The 20,208-nt window shown below is 39.4% G+C and overlaps 3 protein-coding genes across 3 annotated transcripts, besides 1 other annotated feature; all 3 read right to left on the reverse strand.

Moving 5' to 3' along the window:
* Nucleotides 1-444: 444 nt before the first annotated feature.
* BEWA_037270 (hypothetical protein) lies at nt 445-9,819 on the reverse strand (the record flags this gene model as incomplete). The annotated part of the gene is made up of 1 exon (XM_004833086.1): nt 445-9,819. The coding sequence occupies one exon, from the start codon at nt 9,817-9,819 to the stop codon at nt 445-447; it is 9,375 nt and encodes a 3,124-aa protein (XP_004833143.1).
* Nucleotides 9,820-11,583: 1,764 nt separating this feature from the next.
* Nucleotides 11,584-16,149, reverse strand: BEWA_037280 (ABC transporter, ATP-binding protein domain containing protein; the record flags this gene model as incomplete). Its single annotated transcript, XM_004833087.1, has 1 exon — nt 11,584-16,149. The coding sequence occupies one exon, from the start codon at nt 16,147-16,149 to the stop codon at nt 11,584-11,586; it is 4,566 nt and encodes a 1,521-aa protein (XP_004833144.1).
* Nucleotides 16,150-17,315: 1,166 nt separating this feature from the next.
* Nucleotides 17,316-17,345: a sequence feature (AT_rich).
* A 619-nt stretch (nt 17,346-17,964) lies between these two features.
* BEWA_037290 (signal peptide containing protein) lies at nt 17,965-19,299 on the reverse strand (the record flags this gene model as incomplete). Its single annotated transcript, XM_004833088.1, has 1 exon — nt 17,965-19,299. The coding sequence occupies one exon, from the start codon at nt 19,297-19,299 to the stop codon at nt 17,965-17,967; it is 1,335 nt and encodes a 444-aa protein (XP_004833145.1).
* Between the last annotated feature and the right edge of the window lie 909 nt (nt 19,300-20,208).

Consider the following 20,208-nt stretch of genomic DNA (forward strand, 5'->3'; position numbering starts at 1 on the left):
TATCCAATGCTTCAATCCGTGACCATCCTTTACTCCAAGAACGCATCTTAATATCCTCCTATTCCAAGCTTTGTAACTTCTAGACATGTTTTTGTGGATGCCTAGTATCACTGAATTATCATGTTATACAACTGCTTCTTCATAGCCGTCCAAGTAATTAATATTATTGACAGGTACAATATTATGCACCTTTTAATGTTCCACTGTTAAGCCTATGAATATGCTTTGAACACACCGATAGGCTTAACCATCCCAGATACGCTGTACCCTGGCCTTGCCTACACTTTAAAAAAAATCCCAAATTCCAATAACGAAGGTTCCATAAATAAGCACGTAGAATATTGTAAAACTAGTTGATAAGTTGGCACAACCAACACACTCAATATGAGTTGACAAATATTAATCTGCATTACTTTTGCAGAATTTTAAAACGATATATTGAAATTAGCAAAAGGAGAAACAAGAGAACCAACCCTTCTTCTCTGGATAAAAGGTCCTGAACTGTTCTAGTACCCAATGAGGTACACTACTTAGTAACCACTGGTTTAAATAGAGCATATTTATTTCTTCTGAGGTATAAGAAGTCTTTCTGTCGAATACATCTAAATTTTCAGACGTATCCACAAGTCTGTCCTTTAGCAACTGTAAACGCGAGTTGTTGCTTAAAGATACGAGTCTAAGATTAAAAGTCTCCTCATTGATCTCATTCCATTTATCATCACTCTTTTCAAAATAGCTTACAGAAACACCATAGTCATTGGTGATTATTAACTTCATTATGGGAGTGTAGCCCTCCCTTGAATAAACTTCACATGACAAGCATCTATCATCCTCATCACCTTGCCAAATAGCCATCTTTACTCCATCTATAACCCTTGTAACATTAGCATTCATAGGTGTTTGATACTCGAATCTAGTGACTGTTTTGTCACTGTAGTTGTAAATTCTGAAAGTATTGTCCACATTCCTTATGTCAAGAGTGGTGTCTACCAATTCACCGCTGAAAACGTCTTTTGGAAGAGGAGGAAGTTTTGAATGAGTATCGGAGAAGGTATACGAGTTAGTACTAAACCAGCTGCCGGATGAATAGTAAAAGGACGAAGGTGATATATCACCATTACTGCTTTTCGCATTAATATAGGCAAGATCTCCGCCTGGAGATGTGATGAAGTGTGCATTTATACACTGTTTACCATGGGATTCCCATATCTTTTTATTATCATGATATATACTAGTAGTCCTAAATTCAGGGACTATTGTTGTTGAGATTGCATGCTTGTCAAAATAATCCAATACATGGCATAGATCCCTGGACACTCCCCTAAAGTCAACTCTTATATTTGTAGATCTGTACATTACAAGTTTCTTTAGCTTTTCTGTATATAGTCTAAAATCCAGTGATATCCAGAGACTACCTCTCTTCTCAAAGCAGTGAGGAGTGATGACACCAGAGGAGAGAATGTCGAGACGACATAGATGTGAAAAAGGTGTTGAGTAGGTCCAAGCATCTATACACCTTCCAGATGAGCTCTTCCATACATGACTCCCACCATCCATAACTTCCACAATAGATTTATCATCCTTTGGTTTGAAGGTCTTGTAAGTTACCTCGTTATGAGTATACTCATAGAAAGTAATATCTTCAGTAGGCTTTGTCGATATATCTAGAGTTATGGGATTATCAAAAGTAGTATCAGCATGTACAACAAACTGTCTGTACATAGTAGCTAACAACTCATCATACTTGGTCTTTCTAATGATGTACCATTCCTTGTCCTTCTTCACCAGGTACTTATACTGTACCTCAATATCAACGTTAATGGAGATACTAACAAGTGAATCATGTCCTTCCTTTGAGGATATAACGGCGGTAACACATTTTTGGTCAGAAGCTCCCATCCAAATTATGCTATCAGAGTCTACTACCTTTCCAATTCCAGCAATAAACTTGGGTGAGTATGTAACACTCTTGACATCCTCGTATGTAGTCTCAGTAGCAGTAATCTTATCCCTATCTACGGTTCCAGAAATGTTCAGTGTGTAGACATTAGGGTCAGATTCATTGCTCTGTAGACTATACTTTGCATCAGTCTTTACACCTACACTCTGTATACCAAGCTTATTCCTAAATTCATCCTCTCTAAGAGTAATCCACTTACTGTCCACCTTTGTAAAGTAGCGATGTTCAAAAGAGTTTCCCATCTTTAGGAATAGTCTAATGAACATGGCACCACCCTTGGTGATATGCTCAGCTGAAATGCAGTATTCGTCATGGTACTTCCTATACCATATGGTAGACTCCCCAAATACAACTGCAGTAACATGCCTTCCAAGATGCGGAGTGTATCTTAGTATAGTAATATCTCCCATCACATCCTTATGCCCGACTACGATAGAAAAGTCTGGCTTTTCTAGATCAAACTTTAGATAGTTGATTGTAGAGTCATTAACGGGAACTAGATACTGGTCATATACGTCCTCATCAATAGGTGACCAAGTGTTTGAAGACTTTAGGAAGCAGAGATTCTCAACCTGGTAGGAATGGTTGATGATGGACAGAAGTGTATAGTCACCAATGATTGACATCTGGAACTCTGTGGCATATTGGTTATGTCCAGCTTCCCAAACTTCTGTAGAACCATCAGCAACAGTGGTTAGTACATAACCAGGTAGTGGTCTTCCATACAGTATCTCATAGCCGTTCTGAGTATACCTGAAGCTCTCAAAGAAGTTGGTGTCCAAGTTATCCAGATCAAGTTTAACTCTAGGAGTCTTGACATAGTTTCTTAGCCACTCATGGAAGGTATTGTGATTAGTGGAAGACCAGTTGCCAGCCTTTCTGCAAAAGTACATTGGGGTTATGACATCCGAGGAGAGTACATCCAGACGACAGTGTAGTTCCTCCTTGCCATAAATGGCTACAGTAAGACACTTGTCCTTGTCACTCTTCCAAACACTCTTTCCACTGTCCAAAATGTCCTTAAAGTAGTCCCCAGTCTTGGCAGAGTAGAGACGTCTAGTATCATTCAAGGAGTCTTCATGGAGATCAACCCTATCATGGTCAACATTGGCTGTATCTAGGGTAACTGCATTCTTGTACTGAGGTATATTGGATATGGCAACAGCAGTAGTCACATTGTTAGCCTGCTTCTTCTCAATGAGTCTCTTGTCATAGCCACGTTCATCAATATGTCTCCACTTATCAGTCTTCTCAAAGTGTTTGAAACCACAGTAGTCCTCATTCCTTATAAAGAGACTTAGTAGTGGAACTTTACTCTTATCAGTACCTGGTACAGATAGAATGAATATACATTGCTCCTTATCCTCTGTCTGCCATATGGTAGTCTCAGTGTCCTTTACCTCCTGAACATGGTAGCCAGGTAATGGTGAGAAGGCTCTGTGTACTATACCATTGAAGACGTTGTCACAGAAGTACACATTCTGAGGAGTCTTGTCACTTAGGTTGAATACAATAGAAGTAGTAGTCTTATGGTCATTCTTTGGTCCAAGTAACTGGTGGGAGAATGTCCACTTGTCCCTCATCTCATAGACCATGAACTTGGATTCATCCATACAGTCCACAAAGACTGTTATAAATGGGTTCTTTCCAGACTTGTCATGGAACATGAGATACCTACATTCCTCATTCTCAGACGACTGCCAAATGAGGTCCTTACCAGAGACCACCTTGTCAAAATAGTATCCATATATGGTAATGAAGACTGTGGTAGTAACACCATTTATGTCCATCTTAAACACTCTGTACTTCTCTGGGTCATGTTTTCCAGTTAGGTCAAGTGTCAGTCTAAAGGATGGGATTGGTAGTGTCTTGGTAATGTCAGTAGAAATGGCTTCATGGTTTACCATATTCCAAACATTGTTCTTCAGATTATAAGACAATATGGCAGGAATGTTGAAAGGTGATTGAACAAGAATGTAGAGATGAGTGTCCCTGGAGAGGAGTACCATGTTGGCATAGTAGTCATCTGAAGACGGAGTCCATATGGTAATGCTACCCTGAACTACCTTCTTTATGGCACCGTTCTTGGGAGTACAAACAGCATACTTGTGATCTCCATATGTCATGAAACCAGAGTTAAATCTAGAGTCTAGGTGGTATCTACTCAAGTCGAAAGTGTATTCATAGTATCCATCAGTTGTGGTAGTCAAGGCAAAGTTAAGTGGTTCAGTCAACTTTAGGACCATCAAGTTAAGTCTATCATTGAATACATCCTGACTGAGACAAATCCACTTGTCAGTATCAAATGCAAGGTGTACAATGTTACTTCCATCCTCACTTATGGTACGGATCTTGAGAAGCTTGGGTCCATTGTCCAGATAAAGACGACCATAGATACAGACCTCATCCTCCTCAGGTTCCCATACAGTAGGTTTTCCACTGGATATCTTGTCTATAACACCCTCTTCTGATGTGTAAAAGGTAGTATAAGAGACTCCATTGAAGGTGCCATTTTCAGCTTTAACTCTGGAGTCCAGCGCCTTTGAGACATCCAATGAGATTGTGCTGGGTGTATCTGGTACCTCAAGTGGAACATAGAATGGAGTTTGGTCGACTTGTCTGTACCCTAGTTTCTCAAATAGTTCATTATACTTTTCCTTTGGTACCTTTGCAAGTTCCTTGTCAAGTCTACCAAAGTGGAGGGTCTCATTCTCAGTGACTATCTGGACTAGTTGTATTGAGTCATCCGTGGAGAATGTACTGACGTAGAGACACTTGGAGTTGCCACTTGTCCATAATACCTTCCCAAGTACTACTCTGCCAATGGTATGTTTAGGTAGTGGTAGGTAGACTGCAGATGAGAGTGTATCCAACTGGAATCTGTCAACTTCAAAGTCCAGTTCAGCTGGAGTCATGAGATCCAGAGTGTCTATGGTAGAAAGAATGAATTCAAAGTCTTCATCAGATTCACCATCTCCAGAGTCTAATCTTGATAAGGCATCATTGTACTCCTCAGCTGTAATACTACTTAGTCTACCATCCTCAATCTCAAAGTGCATATACTTTTCGCAGCCATCCACAATACACAGTTGAACGAGTTCTATGGATATTCCTCTGTAGGTAATGACGGCAAAGTTACATTGGACACTAGCCTTGAGAGTCTGCCATAGAGAGTCACTGCCAAAGACAACCTTGGTAACACGGCTGTTCTCTGGTGGACTATACTTTATGCTGGTAAGTACTCTCAACTTTGTAGTCTCCATGGTATACTTGCCAGTATCTACCTTGGCGACATCTAGAGTGAGTACTTCCCTGGTATCTCTGTCAATGGACTCAGACAACTTAGATTTAGTGGTATCAACAAGGTCCTCCAGTATAGCTTTGTAGTCTAGATTGCTAGCAACTGTCCATTCCCCATTGTTGTAGAAGTAGTAATGTTCCAGTTTGCCATCAGATAATCTCACAAAAATGTTCAGTAGGATAGGAATGCCATCCAGAAAACTAGTGAGAGTATATAAACACTTTTCACCAGCATCGCCCTTCCAAAGAACTATAACTCCATCAGTAACCATATTAGCTGTATAACCAGCATTAACAATGTGGGAGTGAGTTACAACACCATTGTTATGGAAGCTTACAAATTTGCATTCATCAGTTCCTCTACGGGATATATCCAGTGAGAAGATGAACCTGGAGTGTTTGTAGGATTCTAATTCTTCAACATCAGTAAATGCACATCTTTTTTTCGTGTCTGAAAAATCCAGATACTCATCATAAACCCTTTCCTCACAAGCTCCTGAAATAGATATTATTGAGGGTTCATTGTCCTTCAGAAATATAGATACGCTTTTAATTTTGATTCCTTTTGGATTAACTGGATTAGGATCCTTAAAGATAGTTTGATTTAAGTCAAAACTCGGTCCAGGAACGTATACGAGAGCAGGAATACTGTTTATGAAGGTCTTTATGACTCTGTACGTTTCATGGGCAAATCTACTGTGGATATTTATTATAGAATCTTTACCCATAGTTCTAACATGTGCAACCTTTTTAAGTCTTTCCTGTCCTGAAGACGATATATTCATGTCCCTAACTGATGTATCTTTCTTATTAATTAGATTATTCCACTTGCGTCGATAGTCATAGTCGTAGCAGCTTAGCCATATACTTTCTGAATCCCTCTCATAGTAAACATACTCAAGTTTATATCCATCCAATGTTACAAAATATGCCAACACAGGTTTATCATCAAAATAACTTACTGCCAAGTAAAGACATCTTCCACCACCTGAATTTCCATCCCAAATTTTCTTATTTCCCTCCACTACCTTATTCACTGTAACTTCTTGATGCGGATAGTATGAGTATGTCAGAAGCCCATCTATTGTATAGCTATAAACCTTGCACTTTTCATCACTAGTAGTATTCTTAATGTCTATCACATAATCTCCAGATTCTGGTTCATCCCTACGAAGTTCATTAAGTTTTCTAACGTAGTCTACCTGGATCTCTTCCCAGTTATCCCCCTTGTTGGCAAAGTATAAATCTATATCCCTGTCTGACCCTTTTATGAGGTATGCAAATGCCGGTATACTGTAGACGTAGTGGACCATTAAGTACTTACATTCCTCCTTTTCAGCACCTTCCCAGATTGTAAGACTTCCATAGACCACCTTCTTAATGCTACCCTTGTCAGGAATAAAGACTGTAGTAGGATAACCATCCAGTGTACAGTTTGTTATTGTATAAGCATTGGACTCCTCATAATGGACAATGTCAAGAATGGAAGGATCTTGTGGTCCATCACAGTCTGTAAATTTCTTGGACTCTACCAGTTTATCCAGAGAGGCTTGTGACTCCATCAGTTCCTGTCTGAGCTTACCAATGTCTGTCTTTCTACCAGGTGCAGTAGCCTTTATTTCAGAGAGTAGTCTATCATGAACGTCCTTGTTAATAGATTCCCATTTACTACCACCCTTGACAAGGTAGCTGTGTTTGAATGTTCCATCAGTGTCTTTAGAGAGTATGTGTAGCAAGGTAGGATTATCAGATGAGTATACTCTCACCATGATTGCTTTCTCCTGACCACCCTTCCATACTACAGCTTGTCCATTAGAAACACTAGTAGCATACTTTCCAACCTTTGGAACATAGAAACGAGTGTTTACCTTATTGAAGGGTGTCTCAAAGATTCTGCAGTTGGGAGTATCCTGGTTAGTAGAGAGGTCAAGGGAGAATGAAGATGATGAGGGTACGGCAAGTCTAAGCTTGGCAAACTCCTCACTGTAGTGATCAATGGATTTCCATCCACCATCAGTCTTTAGTAGGTACAATGAGAAGGATCTTCCAGACATGTAGATTAGTACTGGTTTCTTATCCTTTATATGGACGGTACAGTAGCTACATCTTCCAGTGTCATCAGACCATACAGTTTCTTGTCCAAATACTACCTTGTTTGGTTGTTCCTTCACTGCAACTATGAGTCGAGTTGGGACATCATCTATTGCATAGTCAAATGATCTATAGCGTTGTGGATCTGGTCGACCAATGTCAAGGAGTATCTCTTTTACTGGAGCTCTATCGGGTGATTGAGTAGACTTTTGATCAGGTTGAGAAACTGGAGTGATTTCTTTGATATTTTTTGGTCTATAAGCATCACTTTTCAGAGAGTCACGTTTGGTATTAAAATCATCCTTAGTTATACTCTTCCATCCCTTGCCATAGTTTTCAAAGTACTTCATGGAGCTTTTATCCTTGGCGTTCTTGACTGTCATACGGAACAAGTGTTCTTGTCCACCCTTGAGATATGATGTCACAAAGGTGCATCTCTCTCCTTTTTCAGCAGTCCATATGGATACTCCATTAAGTGCAATAGAGGATGCATAATGACCACTATTGGGAGAGTAGAAGCGAGTGTTTATTCCATATAGTGGAGCTTGGAATATTCTGCATTCAGTAGTATCAGAAGTTGAGGAAATGTCAAGAGCAAATTGAGATGAGGATGTAGGCGCTGTCCTTATCTTCTTGAATTCGTAATCAAAGTCTTCAGTTTCTGTCCATTTACCATCTTCATCCTTGTACAGACCACCGTAAGTCTCTCCCTGAATGAATCTGACAATGTAAAGTAACGCCGGTTTATCATCCTTGAGATACAGCATTATGATAGTACACTTGCCATTCTCAGTGCTCCAGAGGTAAGCCCCGCCATTCACAAGTCTATTTATTGTAACGTTGTCCTTTGGAATAAACATCTTTACGGGGACATTATCAACGGTGTAGTCGAATAATTGGCCTTTGTTGGCATCAAATTTGGTAATGTCTACTGTTCTACTAGCTATTAGAAGATGGTGTTGTTTAATCCTATTCTCAATAGTCTTCTTTAGCTCCTCAAGCTTCTTCTTGTGGTCCTCTTCTTTACCATCTTTCCACTGCTTACCATCATGGTATCTATAGACTTTTCCTTCCTTGTTCTTATTATCCCTGGTGACAAGTACTGCAAGAGTGGGCTTCTCTCCATCCATATACAAGAGAGCTGAAAGACACATCACATCATTCTTCCCTGGCCATATTGTGTCAGATCCATAAGTGAGTTTAGAGGCACCATTCCCAGCTGTACATCTTAGGACTGGGACTCTATCCTCCATGTCACTAACTACGGTAAACTTTGCGGTGTCAATAAAGCTCTTGACTTTAGTATTCTCAGACGCAGTAGCTACAGAGGTCTCTGGATTCTTGGCTTCATAAAGTACCCTTTCATAATAGTCACCGTTTACACCCTCCCATTCGTCGTTGCTAAAGACACGGAAACAGTCATGGAGAGTCTCTTCTCTACTGTTATGGGTAAAGGATACACCAATGATACCAGACTTTCCAAAGTATAAAGTGGCTGATGAACAGGATTGATTTCCATCAGCTTGCCATACGACTTTACCATCGTAAACAAGTTTTGATACCTTTACACCTTTTTTAGCAGTACAGTTTAATACTGGTATTCCCTCGTATTTTCCCACCTGTATGTCAAAGAGAGTGGAGTCTGCCTTTGTTCTATAAGCAGATGCATTAGCATTACCAGGTAGTTTTACCTCCTCAAATGTCCTTTCAAGGGCACCTTTATCAACAAATGTCCATCTATCCTTTACAAGCTTACAGTATTCCTTTGTAGTGCTCTCAGTGACTCTCTTGTAGGTCAAATTGGTGACTAGTGGTCCACCAGATCCAAGGTATACCGTTGCCTTTACAAGGGTGTCCTTGTTACTCATACTGTCTATACCCTTCCAAACAAGCTTATTATCATGCAGGAGTAGAGGTAAATGAGCGTCTTTCTTGACTGTATAGGTAACCACTGAAAGAGTTCCCTCAGTAGACTTTTCTACACTAACCAAGGTCATGTCCATCTTGTACTCCAAAGGTTCTTTAGGCTCCATAGTACTGGTAGTCTCAGGAGTAGTCTTTGTAGTTTCTTGTCTATTATCATGATACGCCTTGACATGTTTAAAATCTTCTTCCAGGTCCTCGCCAATATCCTCAATGTCTGGACGAGTATTATGCTTGGAGTTTACGGCTACTTTAGTAGTACCCCTTCCAACTGCAGTTTGTGTGACAGTAGGTTTTACTCCTGGGAAAGCGCCTCTTGTTGTTGTATCCCTGAGTCCTCTAGATCTAGGAGGTGGAGTCCTTTGAGCATTAGGACCGTGTCTATTGGCATGTGAACCACCGGATGGAGATGATAGAGGTGATTGTCTCGGTCTAGTCTCCTTAGGTCCACTTTTAACATCTGCTTCTTTACCGCTAAGACCAGGAGGATCTACACCACTGCATAATCTGCAGGTGAGTAAAAGAATGACTATGATGATCTTCATTCTTCTGAACTGCACATTAAATCTATAAGTGTTGAGGACTATTCTCATAGAGAATTAGAGGTGAATACTTGTTCTCGTATTCCTCTTTTCAATAAAAACTCTAAAATAGAAAATCATTCCTTCTTTGAGGAATACTGTCTTTCTTATAAATGTAATAGGTCTCATTCCATCTTTAAAATTACAACGGATGTGAAACTATTGCCCATGTCTCAAACAGCCCTGTGAATCTTCAGGCAGTGCAATGTGAGTAGCTCGACAGCTACCGGAATCTGCTATTCAATAAAGCTCTGACTACCCATAGATTAATGCCAATTTCATAAACTGATATCCGCTAGATAAGGTGAGTATAGTACGTAGATCTAAGCGCATACACCTGGGTAGAGAAGAGCTTTAGGATTGTTACAAAAGAAAGAAAGGTTATGGGGAAGAGAGTCTTTTATATCTCTAAATGAGAGCTTCCCAATGCGTTATTCATCAACTCTAATCTTCCGACGACTTTGTCCTCACTGTAATATATTCCAAGGTAAGAGATTATGGTAACATTGGACCACATGGAATAACATCCACACCTCATATGGACATCATATGGAGATTATCCCACGTTTTAAATGTTAGATTGTTGAACATGACAAACTATTACCTTGTGGTAAAGGAGGTTGAGGATGTCTACAGAGATATTCTTGCCTCTGGAGGATTTTGGTGGCATTCTCTCGGGTGTTCCAGATTTCTAATTTTCGGGTGACATTAAGCATTTGTCATTTATCCATGTTTTAGACACTGTGAATAAAGTCTATTGCTATGGATATTTCAAAAGTAAAGTCCCTTTCCTTGTGAATTTTCTGTAAATTTTCGACCGCATTCACCCTTACGCAGAGATTCTAGAGGTATCAGTCAGCATTTGCACCGTCTAATACTTGCATAAGCATGGCCCTTCACTAAAGATTTCATGGGTGCTAGAAAACCAGTATTCTCTCCCCAGTGATGTCTCCTCTATTCTCTATCCAGCCTTAGTTTCCGAGTAAATGAGAGCCTTTCCACCATCCATAGCACTTTTAACGAGAAACTCCGCCATAGTAGTATACACTAATAGTTTTATCAATGAGCAATTAGCAAGCAAAGCAACACATTCTGTGATGTACATTGACCATACCTGTCATACTAAAATAACTCCCCAGTGGCTACTCTATTTTCCTACATGAGATTCCCTGTATCTTTTATACCCTGTACCATTCCATTACATCCATAATTCCATTCTAGTAGTACATCTCTGTTGTCTATGGTCCCCTAGAGGGACTCTTCCTTGGACTCCTCCTCCTAACGCTTCATTTCTAGCTACTCTGCGTCGAGTCACTAACCATCCATGCTGCAACCATTATGATGAATAGATAAACTGCATTAATGACCCAATGAGTACTCCTGGCAAGGAATGAGCTGAGGAGGAAAATACCATGGGGAGGCATACAAATTAATTCCATCAAACCAAAGAAATTTATCTTTTTATTACAAATTCCTACCAAATTTCCTCTCATCAATCAGATTATGAAAGATGTGTGACTGGAAGGTCTACTGGAGATCATCCATGAGACTGTCTAGTGAAAGATCCACGATAACACTTTTGTATTCCACAGATACACATTCTACTGCTCATATCTTATAGTATCCGTACATTGTCTCTAGAAAGGATAGAGTGTATGGACAGTCGAATCCGAATCTGTGGAATACAAAGGTGTATGAAAATCCAGGAATAATTTTAATTCTACTGCATTAAACGTGTGCGGTAATACAATCCTCTATGATCTTCGACAGGGAGTCGCTGTCTGCAATGTCCTCAGTCTTGCAGGTCTTGATGAGAGAACCTTTGTGAAGTACCCAAATGGAAGTGCACAAACGCAAAACACCTGCGTCGTGTGCCGCAATAAATGTTGCGCAGTGTCTAAAGTGTGCCCTTATAATTTCATAAATTGGGATCTCTGCAGTATTGGATGTCCCTGATTCCTCCTCTGGTGGCTCATCAACCAAGAGAACCTTGAAGAATTCCCTGTAGAGCACTAGTCTTGCTACTGATAGTGTACGGAGTTGTGAGTTTGAAAGGACCATGCCATGGTCAATGTTCACATTGTCTGCGGAAGAAGTATCCTGTGGCTTCAATTCTGGGCCGTAGTATACCCTCTTGTAGTACCTTGGCATATCCTTGTGGTAATGGTCAGGTAAAATGACCGTGTCAAGACCCTTACCGCCTTCAATACCCTCGACAAACTTGAGTAAGCCACAATTTTCCAAGACTGTGTTAATATCAGCATCTTCAAATAGCATTCTAGGGTCAATGAATCTACGTACAGTCCAACCTCTGAATACAAATGGTAGTTGAGGAAGTACTCCGATGATCTGTCTAGTCACATTCTTTGGCATATCATTCAAATCACAGCCATCTAAGAATACAGAACCTTCTCTATTCCTTGCCAAATTTTGAAGTACTGACAATAAGGTAGACTTCCCTGCACCAGTTCTGCCAATGACTCCAATAATGTCCGAGGTATCCGCAGAACAAGTAACATTCTTGAGAATGGCATGCTTCTCATTGGAATCCCTGGAGACAACGTGCACGCTCACATTATCCAACTTTATCCTAGTAGTACCTGGAACTGCATACTTGGACACGTCAAACAAATTAACCTGGTGCTTAAAGAAGAGCATCTTGAGACTAGTACATCTAGCAGCTCTTCTCTCAGCATACTCGTTATGACGTCTTCTACGAAGGGTGCTTTTGATGTTATCGCTGGATAGCTTACCATCTCCAGTTGATGCAGAATGGTCAACAATAACATCGGTCTGGTGAATGTTCCTCCTTTTGTCAAACTTAATCTTGGTGTTTGGAAGGACAAAGTTCTCGAACCTTCTAAACGAACCCATGTAAAATTCCAAGGAGCAATGAAGTCTTAGAAATGTTATAAATGTTGTGTTTAGATTAAGAAATATGGAATAGGCCATACTGTAATAACCAATCTTTACCTCTATATCAAACAATCTTGATCTAACAAGAGGGAGGACAAGAATGAACAAAGCTAATGATGAGAACAAACATCTTGAAGTTACAGAGGCCCAAAACATTGCAGAATTGCTCAAATAATGACACCTGATATTATAGTCAACATGTTCTGCCATTATTTGCATCAATTTCCATTCCTTCTTGAAACTGCGATAGATTTGTGCACCAGATATGGCAGATTCTATTATAGAATCAATCTGAGCGTATGTCTCTAAACGAGAAAAATAAAGATTCCTGCACGACTTTACATAGTGACATACAATGTACCGGAAAATAATAAAGCAAAGAATGAGGGCAGGTGGAGTAGACCACGGTACCATGAAGAACAAGGTAATAAGATGAACACTAGATTCAATTAACAAGAGAGAAACATCGTGAATGAAGTAGCTCAGTAGGTTGTCAATGAAGAACGTATCCATATAGAGAAAAGTAATGACACTGCCCAGCGATTTTTTAATCTTTAGAACTGCAGAGCTGTTTATCAATATAGAGTTTATGCAATATTCGTGGATTCTCCTTGAAACGTTAACAGAAGCAGATGTCATAGCAACTACACGGAAGAAAGCTCCAATCATGACAGAAACTGATAGAATAATTATCCATCTCAGGGATCTATAGGAATATTCCCTAACGTCCTCTAGTGATACCCCTGTCTCTTCATTATTTTGCAAATATCCAGCAATTGAGTCAGATACTCCGGAAGTGATTATAAATTTAGTATTATCCAGTGTTGAGAATAAAATGGTGAATAAAACAAAGAATAGAGGCCAACCAGCCGCACGGATGTAAACATCAACAGCTCTGAAGTTCTTATTCTCACCACGTTTAAAATTGATCCTGTCATATAATATTTGAACTGTTGGGGAATCAGAATATCTAGACTCCGTTGACCTTCTTCGTCCAAGTTTGGTAAGGTCATCAGAACTGCATCTTTTGAGGATATCACGTGATACAGATGAAAGCTTCACTCTATCGAAAGAAGGCTTTGGAGGCTCAAGACGACCAACTTCATGCTCTATCAGGGATTTAAGCTTATTGCTCTGCACAAGACCCTTGTTCTCCAGAAAATATATTGGAGCATCTGGGAATGAATCCGGAGACTCAGCTGATACACAAGCATCTAATACACGCTTGGAAATCGTGACAATAGTAGCCACATCGTCTTTCATCAATAGTCCACCATTAACGTCAAACAAGTTCTTGAAGATTGTCTTCGCCACAAATGGGTCTAGTCCAGTGAAACAGTCATCCAGTACTACAAGGAAGGAATGGTCAGATGCGCTTTCTCTATTAGTCTCGCTAAAGATGAGGTAGGCGTAAATGGCACGGGCAAGCCCAACTCTGACTCTCTGACCTCCACTGAGAGAGTAGCCATGTTCAGAAATCTTACGCATGTCACCTCCTTCCCAAGTGGATATGTCATGCTCAAGTTCAATAGCCTTCAGAACTGTCTTGTAGATATCCTCATCAAATATGTGACCAAAAGTAATGTTAGACTTAATGGTACCCTTTTGTAGCCAGACATCCTGAGAAGCATAGAATATTGGCATGTTGGTAGATAGAGGCAGTGCAGCCATTGATCCTTCTACCAGAGTCATGTCACCAAGAATAGCCTTGACAAAGTTGGTCTTACCAGAACCTTTGGCACCAGTTACAATGGCAAGGTTACCAGAGTTGAGGACAAAGTCAATGTTTCTCAGACAAGTGGTACCAGTATTGTCTAGGAGATCCTTCCTACTGTTGACCCATGCAAAAGAGGCCTGCTTGAACATCACCATAAGTCCTTTGGGTATGCTCTTATCCTTACCTGGCCCAATCTCTGGTAGAGTAGCATTCCCTGTAAACTTGTTATCCTGTAAATAAAAGTTTGGAGAACACGTTCTCAAGAAGGCTTCTACTCTTTTGAATGCATTGATCCCGAATAGCATAAGTCTCAGGTGAATGGGAACCATATATAGTGGACCAAGAATCTTCATAATAACAAAGATGGATGCCAAGAGTCCAGAAGGGTCAATACTCTCAACATTTGTGGCATCTTTAACTTGAGAAACAAAGTCAGTAACCAAAATGATAACGTCTAAACAGGTGATCGCTGTAAATATAACCTTGCTCAGTAAAGACAGAAAGAAACGGATGATGACGAGAAGTAGTTCATCATCCCTGGTTTCTGTTATAGTATTGTGACCAGTATCATCCAGTGACATTTTCTGGATCAAGGGAAGATTAGATATGACTTCAAAAGTTTTTGTAATTCTGTAATCCCTCACTCCAAAATAATACTTTAGGAGGAAGCCGTTTAAAATCTCCATAAAAATCATACCAACAACTAAGGAAAGTGACATGATAAGGATAGTGAGCGCTTTAACATTAAACTGACTACTCATTAAGATGATACCGTAAATGAAGGCTGTAAGAAACTCTATAAATCCAGAGATACACTCTACAAACAGTGAGATGTAGAATGGATCGTTCAGAGTTAAAGCGTATATTTTAGGAGTAACATCGCTATTCTTGTATCTCCTTACTGGACACAATAATGGATTATCCGCGCATACCTCCTCTCTGGAACACCCGTGAATAATGCTCTTACAATAATCCTCTCTGGAGTGAAGATTAGTAAAGTTACCGCGTCTATAACAGAGTCCATGTTGAAATACTGTGAGACGGACAGCTGAATCCATTATAAATGAGAGCCTCTTTACGTAGTAGTTGATGTGGTCCATGCAAATTTCCTTGAACAATTCCATGAGAGTGATGGATAGTGCTAGTCCTAAAAATGCCATGAACCTAAAATCCTTTCTAGAGATCAAGCCTAGCAGTTTGTATAGGAAAATAGCTACACTCATGCCAACTGCATTCATAAAGACAATCGCCATTATAGCAAGCATAATCCTCTTCCAAAAGGTCAACCAAATGGCTCGCCATAGAATATGCTTTACTGGTTTCTTTCTATTCTTAGATTCTTCAAGAGGCTCACAAGTATAAATGCTGGAAATCCCATCACTAATGTGCTTGGAAAGAATTGGTTGCCAGAGAAGAAGCTGGTCTGCCAAGGGGAGAGGATGAAGCATGTAAGGATCTAGGTACCTCTTTGACGTTTCTTTAACCCACCTGTATACCCAAAGAAAAAATACAAAGTTGATTACGCCCTTGTCATCAAAGTATTTAAACTTCTTCCCACCATGTGTCATGGCTCTTTTCCTGACCACCTCCACTTCACTCTCCCAAAAGTGATGAGTGGTAGTTTCTGATATAGGCACTTTATCCCACATTTTAACGTTCATATGAGACGCAAAACTGGGATTCTAGTGTGTGGAAGGATGCGAATTGCAGAGACAGAGCCGAACGGGTCCATCCTCTGCCCTCATTATTCTAATGTTATGAAGTGAACAATCAGAAGATGATATGAAACTTAAGTTTAAATTCAGTCAACTAACACCCTGCACTAATAAAAGAGTGGAAAAAATTCTGCGAAGAATATTCTTCGGATATCCCCATTAGCGAAGAAAGAGGAGAGAAAATGTTTCTTCCGGAATAATTTTTTTCTTGTCTTAATCGCTATATTTTTAGTTCATCCTACCAATTTGCTCTTGAAAACTGTCACATGTGTGTCACGGTACAAAACGAGGAGTTCCATCTGCTGTGAGTTTGTAGACTTTTGCATGTTGCCCCGTGATTGGTGAGTTTTATGCCAAATTTTGCTACAGATCAAGAGAATGTCGTTGTTGGACAAAGTGTCTGGATGGTGGTTGTATTGTCTTCCATAGGAATAGCTAACGAGAGTAGTCTAGAGGGCTGTATCGCTAGCACTGCCTACTGGAAGAGCATACTGCATTGATATTGTCGTGATTCCATGGATTATTTTTGGCTTGTTGCAATGATATGTCATCCTTTTTGCCCATATTGTCTCATCAACATCCTCATTCACTCACACATTTGGAAGTGTCTATGGTGTGAGCAGGAGATTGTGCAAGTTTCGCAGACAGTGCATTGTCACTAATTCCTCTATTCTATGCCACAGGTTAATAGATGTGGATTATACCTAGAATTTGGCATGTCCATGTGTTCTGGGGGACAGGATGGAACCATGCATTGAAGGATTTGAGGATTCTCCACAGTTTATAATGGAGATGTGTTCAAGTTTATATCCACAAGAGGTAGAGAATCTTTCCATTTCCATCTTAAGCATCCCTGTAATGATGCCAGAATAGTTTTAATGATGAGCAGGACATCCATGTAGGACCATATGACTGTCTACTGTTCCACAACCAATGTGTTAGGATATTACCCATCATTCTACAAAGTAGCATAGTAATGATAATGATGAAACTGCACTAATGACTTTTAGTGGCCATATCGGCCATACTGAAAAATGTGTGGGACAAAGAATCTCTATTGTGCCGCTTTTAGGTCATTTACGTACTATCGTCCCCTCATTCTTCTATAAACGATAAATAAAATTAAAATATTTGATAAAATAGAAGAGTCTTGTAATTGCTGAAGAAATAATGGAGATTAGTGGTGATAATTATCCCGACTTGCGACGTTGTTCTTGAAGTTTAGGCTATTGTCTATAAACTACCTAAGAATCACAGTGTTCACCAAGGATATATAGATCTCTAGTTTTTATTTATATTAGGCGTGATTACATAAGATCTTAGATGTAAATCTAGAGAATCTCACAAGCACACGAGTATCGACAATTTTATTCATGAACTCATGAAAGTCTTCCCTATAAGCTCCATAAAGGGGATGTTTTTAAAGGAAATGGTCAGGACTAGTGACTATATAATGTGAAAGGTATTGGTAAAACGTATTATGAGTTAAAATAACGTGCATATTTAGCACGGACTGACTAAAGAAAGTATATTTTACAATTAGTAAGGAGGCATGAATGGGTATGGTGTGCATTCAATCTCCTCTTTCTTTTTAATAAATGGTAGATCAAAGAAAGGATCATCGTCCTCAGGTGGAGTATCTTCATAGACAATAAAGAGATGTTCCTTCTTTCCGAGAATAGTGCCCCTTATACCGTGAGTCTATTCAAGTACGGGATACTTGTTACAATGTATAAAAAGGCGAAATCCTATCATTTCATACTAACCCTGAATCCTACTCAAAAGTTTATCAAATACGATGTAATCAATCTTTTCCCACACTATACCCTTTTTCTCAAAGCACGAACATGAAAATGTATCTGAACTCTTAGTATACAATCTTAGAAGCCTGGTGTCCTCTTTTATATAAAGTTCAACCATGAAGCAAAATTTACCTTCCCTCGCAGTCCATATGCTATTTGAATTGTCCACAACTTCATCTATAATGTAACCATTCACTGTGGCATAGTACCGTGCAGTAATACTGCCGTATCTGTGAGTGCTAATTTGATACTTTTGAAGGTTTTCAGTATCATTGGAAATGTCAATAGAAAATGGAGTACCATGTTCTTTTCTCAGTTTATCAACGTCTTTGGGGCATTGTCTACTAGTTTTGTGCCAACCTCCGGTACAACAACCTGTTCCGTTATGTTTGTAAAATATGTTTTTTGTGCTAAATCCTTCCGTTGTTCTTAGCATTAATAATTTGTGTCTTCTATCATGGATAAAATATATACAGAATGTGCACTTTTCAGCATATTCTGCTTCCCATATATCATCGTTGTCGTAACTAACCCTGTAAATATTTGCATTTACCTTCATGATATAGACTCTAGATTGAATTCCAGTAATGTTTACATCAATAGCTGTGCAAATTGATGCGTCTGGATGAGCAATATTTAGTGTAGGAGGAGGGGGAAAGTTTATGAGAGGATTCTCTAGAGGGACTTCTTCAAAGGATTCTCTGAAATTGGTAAAGCTGGTCTCCAGGTCTGTAGACTCGGCATCTCGCAAAGGAAAATCCATTTCACTTGCTGTAGTAGACTGCCTAGTATAGATAGTCTCTATAGGTTCCGGTTTATCTCCTTGGATATAATCAGTGGAAAGTTCATCTAGAGACCCCAAATGTCCTTTTACTTCTTGGGTATGTTCTATAAACATCCATCCTTCATCGTCATTCTCATAGCGCCTCACTTCATGTTTCTTTTCTTCATAGTTCCATATATGTAGAATAAGTATCCTACTGCCATTTTCATATTGCGATATGACTGCAACGCACTTTTCATCTCCTTCAGCCCTCCATATTGAAAGATGACCATCTGTAACTTCTGTAAAGAACACTCCCTTTGGAGATAATGATTCGCACAGATCCCCTCCAGAAGCTCCACTGCATTCATCTGTTTTCCATCCTTGAATAGATATATCTAGGATATTGTCTGGATGGCATTTTTGAGGAGGTGCATCATTATCTTCATTAGGTTTGCCACAGCGGCATAGTTGTGGCAAAAAAAGCAACAGGAATACTGTAAATAAGTAAAATACAGGAGAATCATCCATATTGCTTTACGAAAAAACTACATCAGCATGAAGTTTGGGTTCTTGTATGTTCAGTACCTCTTGCATGTTAACATCGGAAGTCTGGTTAGAGACTAACTTAAACACATTCGTTAGTAATTAATGATAGATTATGCAAGTTTCAACGTTTATTTTATAGGGTAAAATCTGTCTCTTGTAAATATGCAGATACTATACCCCTTGATGATAGGAAGACCTTTCTGTACGTCTCATGGTCTCACTGTACTTTTGCCTCAGTTGGAACTTGTATTTATGATGAAAGTCCTAAAATCAAGGTTTAGATTCATTTAAATGAGGATCTGAGAGTTATCTAGATAATCATAGTTGTAGCGGGATAGATTATGATCCCTTTTGGCAAATCTAATTCACACAACCTGATATTTGTAGACTAAACAGAGACTTAAAGGTGTTGTAATTATTATAGTCCCGTGAATTACGGATAAATATTTTCCATACATTAAGAATAAAATGCCTGCAAAATTTGCATGCAGCAGTATGACACGTCTCAGATTCATTTGGTCTAAAGCTGCACTCACCCGCTTATTCTTGGCCTCTTAAAACTGTATAAGTACCTAAATAACATGAGCTATCTGCCAATCATATTCCAGCGGTTTATTTGATGTACATATTCGTGTTCCTAATTAAACAGCCCTAGATTTATCTCTTCCATGTTACTTCCCAGTATTCCAAGTAGTACGACATTCTCTCATCACTACAAGGTCATCTCCTGGCACTTTTTTTGATAAATGACGAGGAAGGTGAGCAGTTTGGTTTGCATGTGGACTTTACAGAAGGGTTATCGTTATGATATTTATATAAACGTGGGATTATGAAGTGTATAATGTGAATGATTTTGAAGGACATTAGTGGTTTGCACTTATTATATCATCT

This window comes from Theileria equi (assembly GCF_000342415.1).
Source record: "Theileria equi strain WA chromosome 2 map unlocalized gcontig_1105316255037, whole genome shotgun sequence".
NCBI classification, from domain to species: domain Eukaryota; phylum Apicomplexa; class Aconoidasida; order Piroplasmida; family Theileriidae; genus Theileria; species Theileria equi.